This window comes from Aythya ferina (assembly GCF_964211825.1).
Source record: "Aythya ferina genome assembly, chromosome: 14".
In the NCBI taxonomy this organism is placed as follows: domain Eukaryota; kingdom Metazoa; phylum Chordata; class Aves; order Anseriformes; family Anatidae; genus Aythya; species Aythya ferina.
This window is the reverse complement of record NC_140312.1, coordinates 13,775,370-13,786,201: the sequence shown is the minus strand read 5'-3', so window position 1 is coordinate 13,786,201 and position 10,832 is coordinate 13,775,370. Positions and strand designations below refer to the sequence as shown.

At 56.5% G+C, this 10,832-nt stretch overlaps 1 protein-coding gene across 1 annotated transcript; it reads left to right on the top strand.

The window, feature by feature from the left end:
• Positions 1–8,004: 8,004 nt before the first annotated feature.
• TLX3 (T cell leukemia homeobox 3) lies at positions 8,005–10,831 on the top strand. Its single transcript, XM_084535477.1, has 3 exons — positions 8,005–8,606; positions 8,840–9,083; positions 9,815–10,831. The coding sequence occupies exons 1-3, from the start codon at positions 8,189–8,191 to the stop codon at positions 10,023–10,025; spliced, it is 873 nt and encodes a 290-aa protein (XP_084391603.1). The 5' UTR covers positions 8,005–8,188; the 3' UTR covers positions 10,026–10,831.
• The last annotated feature ends 1 nt before the right edge of the window (position 10,832 follows it).

The window sequence follows — 10,832 nt, the reverse complement described above, 5'->3', positions numbered from 1 at the left end:
TGTTATACATTTCTTTTCAACACAGGAGGTTTATGACGACATGGATAACAAAGTGGAAGAAGAGTAAAAATGAGCATTTTAGGCTATGAATATGACAAGGAAATTAAGCATGTTGCACATAATAAAAAATGTGCAACATAATGGTTGATGGAGCAACCATTAATGAAATACTGATAGTTGTTTGAATTCTACAAGTACAAATTTTCCAGGTCCTTGGAAATGGAGAGGGGGGAAAAATGCAAAACGTTATGACACTGTTTAAAAGGGATTTAATTCATCCACCGCTACAGAAAAGCAAGCAGATAGTTACAGAGACTTATTGCCCATATTTAAATGGCTTGTGGCACAATGAAGATGAACACATGCATCTAAACCAGCAAATTCAGCAAATTTGTCTTCACCTGTCAGAGGACATAAAGAGTTCAGTGTGCACCAAAACAAAATCCCTCCTCCAGTCTGAAGCTCACGCGTAAGCTCGCCACGCTGATTTTCTGTGGAACAATTAATGTCATTATTCTGTGGCGGGTACGAGGCACTGTGTGGGCTGATGAAATACACAAATGAATTGAAGCAAAATCTAACAAAAATTAGAACTATTTAAGCAGTAAGTCAATTAGTTCATAATGTACAAATGCTATTATGTGCAATTAGAAGCTATCGGCATTGGGTTGGGTTTTTCTTTTTTTTTATGTAAATAATTGATCTCATGTGCTTTTCACGCTTGCTTACATTGTTGTATTTAGGAACATTTCACCACTGTTTAGATCAGAATATGATTTTTTTTATTGTGGCCATCAGGGAGCAAAAGTTCATACCAATATTTCCTATAGATTTTTCCATTTTTTTTCTTTGCAACTCTTTTTTATTTTTCTGCACATTTAAACTGCAGGAACTAGATCTGAAAGGAAATCATTTTGTTAAGCAGCTTTTTGTTTTCATTTAAGCTTAGCTGGAGAAATTATTTAACATGCAGCCAAAGGGTCTGATTTCCAGGAGTGCTGTGTACCTGAGAAAAGGATCGATGGAGTCAGTAAAGAGCAGAGTTTTTTTGGTATTGCGAAGTGCCAAGGTTTGAAAACTTCACAGTAAGTGGGTGATCATTATCAACACCTGAAACAAATAGGAATTAGTACAGCTGTTCACCTTCCACTTCGGTCCTTGAAGGAACCTAGAATCCTTGCTCCCAAGTCAAATTTTACAAGCCGCAAAACTTGTGGACTGGTTCACGCTCACGTGTGCGAATGTACACATGAATGTGTGTATGTGGGGAGTGGGATTTGGGGAAAAGTCTCTCCGTTCTACCTTGCAAATGGTTGCAGGGCTCAGTGCTGAGCCGTGCCGCTGCCTCTCTGGCAGGTTTGCTGTACGAACCCTTCCATAACCTTACAACTCAACATTGGCATTAAAAGGCTCAGTTGAAAGCTAATGGGTTCTGTGATTCCGGTTTTCCTTGTCATAGGGTGGAAATAAATATCGGTTGCATACGAGCTGCTTGTGCTCACAGAGCAGTCAGTTTGCTGGTTAAATGAGCTGCTCTGCTGAAAGCTGAAGTTTGGCATGCTGAAAAGGAGAGTACCGTGTGCCCTCGTAACTTGGCACTCAGACTTTAGGGCTTGCTTTAATATAAGGCTGCTGACTCCCTGGGGCGCAGGAGTGCGTTTTTGAAACTTCCCTTCTAACACATCCCTTGTTACAGTTTACAAGTAAGATCTAAAGAACACCTTATAAACTGGGCACACGATGCGCCTATTTGAACAGCGTTCCAACCTTGGTTAACAATTGACAACAGGAACTTATTTAGAGTAGCTGACCATATAAATACTCTTGCTTTTAGGTTGAAAATGGATAGCATAGCAAATAATGTATTTTATGACTCCAGATTCTTTGTCGAGAGTCTTTAGTGTCAGCCTTTAAAAGGGTACTGACAAAGTGGGTACAGCACAGAATTTCCTCATATGTTTACAAAGGATGTGTAATTACTTTTTGGTTTGTGTGCATGGTTTGTTTTTTGGTTTTTGTTTTGTTTTGGGTTTTTTTTTGTTTGTTTGTTTTTTGTTTTCTTTTTTAACACATAATTACCTTAAGAGGTTTGGATTTTTTTTTTCTCCTAAAAAAAAAAAAAAAAAGTGGAAAAAATGGAAAACAAAAATCAGAAAGGAAGACTGTACTTGGCCCCCAGTGTTTTCCTCTCAAGAGCCTAATGTGAGTCTGTCTGGTTATGCAAACCAACTGGGGCTGCAAAATAGTTCTGAGTCTCCCCCAGCTGTGTTCTCTGCTGTCCCAGCGAGAGGCACCAAGAAACAAATCTCAGGTAAGCATCCGTCCTCCTGAGAGGGGAGAATAAAGCAGCCCCTCGAGCAGCCTCGCTCTGCTTGCACAGGCAAAGGCAGCTTTCTAAGGAAAACACAAAGTTTTAATATCTTGTCCTGCTTGCATAAGGAGGCTTTGAAGAAACTCAGCCGTGAGTATATGCACACTTTATAAAATAATTCCTTGGACTTGTTAATGTTTTATTGTAGTATGAGTTTATGATGACAGCAAACCTTTCAAACTGTAGAGGGATAACGTGCTTCCTTGCTGTATTAAAAAATAATGTTAGTGTAGATTTTATGTACCATAGTTTAGATTGCTGTTAAGAGCGCTTCTTTGACAACATTCTTTTTGAGGCTTACAGAAAGTGCAATAAAATATGTAAGTTACATTTCTACAAACAAAAGCCATAACATAAGTTATTTATAAGTGTGAGATCCAAACAGTATCACGATAAATAAACCTTAATGGATACCTGCGGCATCCATCCTAATGTAATTTGCCCAACAAAAGTCATATTTAGTAGAAAAATCTGGCAGCAACCGCATGTTGGTATATAAAATAAGCATAGGAGAGGAGAAGGAAGGCACCGGCTGCGCTCCGGGTTTACATAGCGAGCACCTGCACCTCCCCGCAGCCCCTTGGCGAGGCGTGGGGACCCGATGGCCGCGTCCTGCAGGGTTTGTCCCGTTACCGGGACATTCCCCTCAGCTCCGCCGCAGCCTGAGGTGCTCAGAGGTGGCAGAAAGAAACGGCCCCGTCTGCCCCGCGTCCTCCTGCCGCTCTCCTTTCAGCCCCGGCTCCTTCCCTCGCGCCCTCCCCACGTCACCGAGTCTCACGCTTTGGTGTGGAGCGATGCACGGATTTTGAGCCAAAACAAAGTTCAGGCTTTTCTAATAAAACCTGTAAGGCTACCAACCGGATAAAAATGCACTCTGAAACGTGACTTGAAGCCACTAAGGTACGTTCGGTGTCTGAGGCTGCAAGCCACCTCTACCCGTTTGCTCTGAGCAGCGTTTAACCCTTCCGACCCCTCCGCAGGGACCCATGGGGTTTATTTACCTCCCTCCTCTGCTTTTTGGAGGCTGGTGCCTTGCGGTGAGCGCAGACCCCAGCTCCCCCAGCCTGTGCTGGCGGGGGGCTCATCGCCCCTCTGCGCCAGGAGAGGTGTGGGAAGGTGAAAGGGGGGCAGAGCTGGGGGGCTCTGCCTGGAAGGGACGCACGGCACAGCCTGGCAGGGCCCTGCAGGAGCGGGGACAGCGGCAGGGGACAGCTGAGAGCTGCCCAGGTGGGGGCTGCTGCCCAGCCGCCCGTCCTCCTTCCCCTGCCCGCTCCAGCCTCACCCCGCCGGCCTGCGAGGCCTGGCAAAAGCCTCTGCAGAGGGTCCATAAGTAGTGACAGGTGCTGTGTGTTCAAGGACATGTTTGGGGGTTACCCAAGGGATTTTATTTATTAGTAATTCTCACCCCGTTTTATCCCTACAGAACAGGCCGTAGAGAGCCAGCCCGGCCTTGCCTGCTGCCAGTGCCAGGCGCTGCAGCAGAAACCTCCGCATGCACTGCTGCTCCCAGGCCCCGTGTGGAGAGAGACAAAACCCAAAGCAGCATCGGGGGCTGCTTTTGGGGTGCCGTGTCCACGCCTGCAGGCCTGCGGCTGGCTATGATGCGAGGTCCTGCGAGCGGGCCTGGTGGCTGCGGGACCTGGCTGCAAGGGGAGCTGCCCTGCAGCGGCTGAATTCCTGCATCAAAGCACAGCCTCGGGGTAACAGGGGGTGATACCTGAGAGGAGACGGTGCCCTGAGCATCCTTTAAAGGAGGAGGGTTTATTTGTGGCAGTGAGACCGCCAGAGAGGCAGCACGGAGATGCTGCTGAATACTGGTGCTAGGTCAGAGGCATGAGCACGCGACCTTCACAACACTTTTTTCTTCCTACCTTGTTTCAGACTCAAGCAGGGCTTTGGTGAGGGTCCTGCGGCCACTGCCAGCCCAGGCCCTGGCAGCAGGAGCCCTTGGAGCTGGGGCAGGAGGCAGGGACCGGGCAGGAGGCGCTGGACATGCAGGATCACAGCTGGATGGGGCAGGAGGGGGGGCTGCAGCACTCCTACATCCACCTGCATGACATGGGTGGGCTGCACAGCCTCTTCAGGGCTCGGGGTGGATGTTTTCCCCAGCTCTGGGGTTGCTTCTCCTCTCCAGCTGGCTGTAGCAGCTCTGCTCCAGCCCGGCCGGGCCTCCCGGCCTCAGGTCTCCTGCGCGAGCATCGATCTCGCTGCGGCCCCGCGCTCCCGCTCCTAGGAGCTGCGCAGCGATGTGCCATCAATTAACGGCCCATTATTATAAAACGCTGCCTCCTGGTTTTAAAAGGTTGGAGGAGTCCCGCAGTGGTTTCTCTTGGTCTCATTCCCAGAGATCTGTCCCTCTCACCTTTGAAACAAAATGCCTCGTTTTAAAAATAATTAATGGTAAATATGATAAAAAAATAAATTATATAAAAAAAAAAAAAGTGTAATGGATCATTTGGCCCACGCTAAATTTTGTCAATAAACATTTAACCACCAAGGCTACTTGGGGCAGAGCTGCGTGGAGGGATGCTGCCTCGGGGTGCAGCCGGATTTAAAGCCAGGGGCTGCCCTGGGTCCCCCAGAGCCACCCATGGGTGGTCTCAGGGTGGCAGCAGGACCAGGGGGCAGGTGGGGATGCTCGAGTTGGCAGCACCAGCCTCCTCCTGACAGGGATTTCGTTTTCCCTGGCACTGGACATGTCCAGGAGAGGGGACAATCCCCATCTTGCCTCTGCTTTCCAGGAATTGCTGCCTCTTTCTGCCATGGCCCATGGGGTGCAGGAGCACGTGTGGGCAGCACAGCTGGGGCTGCTGCCAGCAAACCTGCCCCAAACGCAGGAACCGAAATGTCTGGGGCTGCAATGGAAGAGGGGTGCAGGAGCCGACTCGTTTAAAAGGCGTTTGGGACTGGGGCAGTGCCTATTTCATCACGGTTTTATTCTCCCAGCCTACGGGAAGCTCCTTGCAGATGGACGGTGGCATCAGCTGCTGCCTGGCATGTGGCAGGGCCTGTGAGGACGCCTTCTGATCCAATCCCACAGACGTAGCAGGGGCTGAGGGGTTCACGTGCACCCCACAACCAAACCCAGTCCCCCCGGGCTGTCACACATCCCCCTCCACACCCCACAGCCACGGGGCCGGGCGCAGCTCTGGGTTTTGGGGCAGGCGAGGAGGGCTCTGCCTGGCCGCCCCCAGATCCTCCTGCGGGCAAACTCCGGGAGCTGGGGAGCCGGTTGGTTATTCCTCCTGTGTGCCACTATTTTCCTCTGTCCCCTTCGATTTCCTCCTCCCCCCGGTGCCTCTGCAGGTGGCTGGGCACAGCTCCCCAGGGTGCAGCACCCCAGGGCGCAGCTCCCCAGACCCCCACCGCCGGCTCCGGCAGTGCTTTGGCAGGGCGCAGCAAGACTTTTCCCGGGATGGGAAACCTTGCGAGCCCACCGCGGGTGCCCGCTGCCTGCCCCCGGCCCGGCTCCGGCTCCCGACGGCCCCGAGCAGCCCCCGCCGGGGTCCCGGGGCCGCGCCGTCGGGGCGAGCCCGGCCGCGGGGCCCCAGCGCTGCGCGGGTTCTGCGCGGGGGCTGCGCGCCCCCGGCCCGCGGAGGGGCGAGGGAGAGGAGGCGGCAGCGGGGGAGCCGCATTTAAGGATACCATACGTCCCGGGTTATTAATTATAAAACGTAATTAAAGTAAAACTGCAGAACGTCAACATATTAAATTTAAAAGCTAATATTAAAATAGAGTTAATATTTAATAAGGTAGCCGAGCGTTACAAAGCTCTACTCTATATTTAACTGTGTAAAACCGGGAGAGTTTTCCCAAAGAAAAATGTATTGTTTAGCTGATTATCAAAGACTCTGTGATATATTATCCATTTCACAAAAATAATATAGATATCTTTTTAAATATAGTAATAAAAACATACTAGCGCCTTTTAAATATACTATTACTTACCACCCCTTTTCATATTGTACTATCACAGACACTTTGGAATTGGTTTAAAAGCACATCATTCATTATTCAAAGCTCATCTTTGCATATTATTCCAGCTCAAGTCTGCCAGGCTCCCTGTGAAATCGTTCACAAAATTGATAACAGCAGACACACATGCAATAAAAAGATAGCCTTGGGCAGCCAGAGTTCCCATTATGCAGATCAAGCTGCAATTTTCTCTAACAAAGCCTGCCCTGATTCAGGACCGGGTGTCACTTTATTTATTTATTTACCCTCCCCCGGGTTGCTTTTATTTTTGTCGCCCCCCCCCCCCCGCTCCCCTCCCCGTGTCCCCCCCTCCTCTCTCCCCGCCGCCCCCCACCCGCAGCCGGGCTCTCCCCGTCGGCGCTGCCCGGCCGGAGGGGGGGTCCCCGCGGGCTGCCCCCCGCCGCCCCCCGGCCCCGCACCATCTTGCCGGGCTCGGGGAAATCCGATTAGCGCCGCTCCGGGGCCGGGGGGGAGCCGCGGCGGCTGCTGCGGGCGGCCCCGAGCGGGGACGGCCCCGTCGGGCTGCCCAAGGCCGGGGGTGGCCCCGGGCGGCCCCGGGGGACGGGAGGGGACGGGGGGGGGCCCGGTAGCGGCCGAGCTGAAGGACCGCGGGGCACGGGGAGCCCCCCCCCGACGGCCCCGACGGCCGCGGGCAGCGCCGCGCTCCGTGGGCGAGCGGCGGCGGCTCCGGGGCTCGGCTTCAACCGGGGCCGGGGGGGACACGAGGGGGCCCCCATAGCCCCCTACAGCCCTCCATAGCCCCCCATAGCCCTATAACCCACAGCCCCCCCGGGCCGTCGGGGCGGGGGCAGGGGGCCGGGGGCCGCCCGCGCTCGACGCTGCCGTAGGAATCGCTGGGCGCGCCGGGGTAATTGAATCCCGGGCTGTACAAACTAATAAACTGCCGCCTTGTCACCGCTCCTGCGAGCACGGGCTCGCCCTACCAGGTGCTGATCAAATACCATTACATTCTATTAAAAGGAAAATTCTATTCCCTGTTTTCATTTCCCTTTATAAGAGGGGAACTAAGTAAATGCGGCTGAGCGTTATTTAATTTTTAACGCCTTTAGTCCAATTTGGACGTCAGGGAGCGTCTGCAAACTCGCTTAGCGGCCGCCTCCCGCTCCGCCGCCGCCAATTAACCGGGGCCGGGGCCGCGCCGGGACCCCCCCAAAAAAAACCCCAGACCCGCTCCCCGCTGCCGTCGGGGCGGGCGCCGGGGCTCGATCGCCGCCGCCGGGGGCCGCGGGGCCGGGCGGGGCCGGGCGGGGCCGTGCCCGACGGGGCGGCCGGGGGGGCCCGGGGGGCTGCGGGGGGCTGCGGGGGGCTCCGGGGGGCTCCGTGCCCCGCGCTCCCCCCGCGGGCGCGCCCCGACGGCGGCCCCGCCCCCGCGCCCCGCCCCGCGCGCGCCCATTGTCCTCCCGCCCCGAGTGACGTCACCGCGGGTCCGGCGGTTCGGGGCGGGAGGGAGGGGGGGGGGGGTGGGGGTGTGGGGGGGGCTCTCCCCCGGTGGCGGGGCGGCGGGAGCCAATGGGAGCGCAGAGGCCGGGCGGCGGCGGCCAATGGCGGCGGCGGGGGCGCACGCGGCGCGGGGCGCGCGGCGGCCCCGCGGAGATGCCGGGCGGGCTGGCGGGGCGGCGCGCGCTCCGCAAAGTTCCCGCGCGGCGCTCGGCGGGGCCGGCCGGGCCCGCGGTGCCGAGCGGTGCCGAGCGGTGCCGGGCCGAGCCGGGCCGAGCCGGGCCCTACCGCGCTGTCCCGGGCCGTGCCGCGCCGCGCCGGGCGGTGCCAGCGGCTCCTTTATAGCGGGCGCGGGCGGCGGCGGCGGGGCGGCGCGGGAGGAGGATGGAGCCGGCGGCGGGCGCGCAGCCCCAGCCCCAGCCGCAGCCGCAGCACGAGCCCATCAGCTTCGGCATCGACCAGATCCTGAGCGGCGCCGAGCCGGACGCCGCTCCCCCGCCGCCGCCGCCGCCCCCCCGGGGCCCCGACGGCGCGGCCTTCCTGGGCGGGCGCGGCGGAGCGCCCTACCCGGCGCTGCCCGCGCCCTTCCCCGCCATCGCGGCGCCCTTCGAGGACTCGGGCTCGTACGGCGTCAACCTGAGCCTGGCCCCCGGAGGCGTGATCCGGGTGCCGGCGCACAGGCCCATCCCCGGGGCCGTGCCGCCGCCCATCCCCAGCGCCATCCCCGCCGTGCCCGGCCTGGGCGGCCTCAACTTCCCGTGGATGGAGAGCAGCCGCCGCTTCGTCAAGGACCGCTTCACGGGTAAGGCGGCGCCGGGCCGCGGCTAACGGAAAGAAAAAGGAGAACAACAAAAAAAAATAAATCGAAAAAATAAAAATTAAAAACGTAACAAAATAGCGGTGGCGGCGGGGGGAAGGAGCGGGCGGCGGCGCGGCCCCGGCCCCCCTCCCCGGCACGGAGCCGCCGTCGGGGGGCGGCGGGCGCGGGGCCGCCGTCGGGCCGGGGCCGACCCCTGTTGCTTCCCCCCCGGGCAGCGGCGGCGGCGCTGACGCCGTTCACGGTGACGCGGCGGATCGGGCACCCCTACCAGAACCGGACCCCGCCGAAGCGCAAGAAGCCGCGCACGTCCTTCTCCCGGGTGCAGATCTGCGAGCTGGAGAAGCGCTTCCACCGCCAGAAGTACCTGGCCTCGGCCGAGCGCGCCGCCCTCGCCAAGTCCCTCAAGATGACGGACGCCCAGGTGAAGACCTGGTTCCAGAACCGGCGCACCAAGTGGCGGTGAGTCCCGCGCCCCCGGGGCCGCCCCGTCGGGGCCCGGCACCGCCCGCAGCCCCGGGAGCGCCGCGGCCGCCCTGACCCGGGCCGGGAGCCGGGAGCCGGGGGCTCAGCGTTGGGCTGCCGCTCCTCCTTCCCTTGGTTTTCCTTAGTTATTTTGGGTTGGGTTGTTTTTTGTTGTTGTTGTTGTTGGGTTCGGTTTGGGATTTTTTTTCTTTATTTTTTATTTGCTTTGGTTTGGGTCGTGTTTGTTTTGTTCGTTTGGTTTGGTTTTTCTTTTTGGTTTGTGTTTGGTTTTGGTTTTTTTTTTGGTTTGGTTGGTTGGTTTTGTTTGTTGTTGGTTTTTTAATTATTATTATTATTGTTATTATTTTCCTGTGTTTTTTGTTTTTGTTTGTTTTTTTTTTTTTTACATAACGTTCTATTCGGAAAGAACGAAAAAAATGAAGGAAGGGAATTACTGGGAAAATTCGGGGGAATGATTGGAAAAATCGGGGGAAATATCGGGAAAACGAGGGGTTGCTCGGATAGGTTGTCCGGCAAACGGCTGATTCCGAAAAGGGCAGATATTCTGCAAAATGGGGGGGGGTTCGCCGCAGCTCGGGGGGCTCCGCCGCCCGCAGCGCCTCCGCCGGGGCCGCCCCGCTCCCGGTCCCGCTCCCGGTCCCTGTCCCCGTCCCGGCGGTGCCGGTGCCCGTCCCCGGGGCGGCCGGGCTGAGCGTGTCCCCTGGCAGGCGGCAGACGGCGGAGGAGCGGGAGGCCGAGCGGCAGCAGGCGAGCCGGCTGATGCTGCAGCTGCAGCACGACGCCTTCCAGAAGTCCCTGAACGAGTCGATCCAGCCCGACCCGCTGTGCCTGCACAACTCGTCGCTGTTCGCCCTGCAGAACCTGCAGCCCTGGGAGGAGGAGAGCGCCAAGATCCCCCCGGTCACCTCCCTCGTCTGAGCCCCGGCCACCGCCGGGCACGCAGCGGACTCGCCCCCGCTCCCGGTCCCGCTCCCGGTCCCGGTCCCGGCACGAGCGGGGCGGCGGCGAGCGAAGCCCCCGGGCCCGGCCCCGTCCCCGGGCCCAGCAGCAGGACCGGGCCCCCCGCGCCGCTTCCCCGGGGCCAAGGCGGCCGCGGCGGGGCCCCGCGCTCCGCTTGTATCTTCGTGTCGATGTTCCACTAGGAGGGGAGATAATGTCACTTTTTGTAAGAAGTGTTAATAATTTAATTTATTTATGCATCGAGATTTTGGGCACTATTAATATGGAATTATATAAAACCTCGATTATTTATATCGAAATCCGGACATAGGGATTTTGTGTTGGCTTTGGAACAAAAGGCTATTTTATTTTATTTTATTTTTTCCCGTTCTGAGGATAGTCTAAAGAAAAAAAAAAACGCACCTACCTATCACTTAGCGGAGGGGACTAAGTGGAGCCGGTGATGACTCATTAGCTTAGGAAACCCTATTAAGCTGAAAAGCGGTAGCTTCCATCTGTCCCAGGTGAAGTTAATGTCAGCTGTAATTTATTCACCGTAGTAATAAGGGCTCCTTTCAGGCGACACACACACTTTATTTCGTCCTCACCTTCTCCTGCCGACGAGCTTAGCGCACCGAAACAGCACCCGCACCCTCTCCTTTCGCCACCGACTCTAGAGAAAGCGCCTTATGTTTCATAATAAAGAAGATTTGGGGTTGACACAGACCATGTATAATACTTTGTACTTGCCGAGACGTGTAAATAAACGTTTTCTTTAAAAACGCC

What these genes read in the sequence shown, in the direction of transcription:
- TLX3 (XM_084535477.1), top strand. Translation starts at nt 8,189, where the DNA reads ATGGAGCCGGCGGCGGGCGCGCAGCCCCAGCCCCAGCCGCAGCCGCAG. An exon ending in CGTCAAGGACCGCTTCACGG is followed by an intron (nt 8,607 to 8,839) that starts GTAAGGCGGCGC and finishes CCCCCCGGGCAG; the next exon opens with CGGCGGCGGCGCTGACGCCG. An exon ending in AACCGGCGCACCAAGTGGCG is followed by an intron (nt 9,084 to 9,814) that starts GTGAGTCCCGCG and finishes GTCCCCTGGCAG; the next exon opens with GCGGCAGACGGCGGAGGAGC.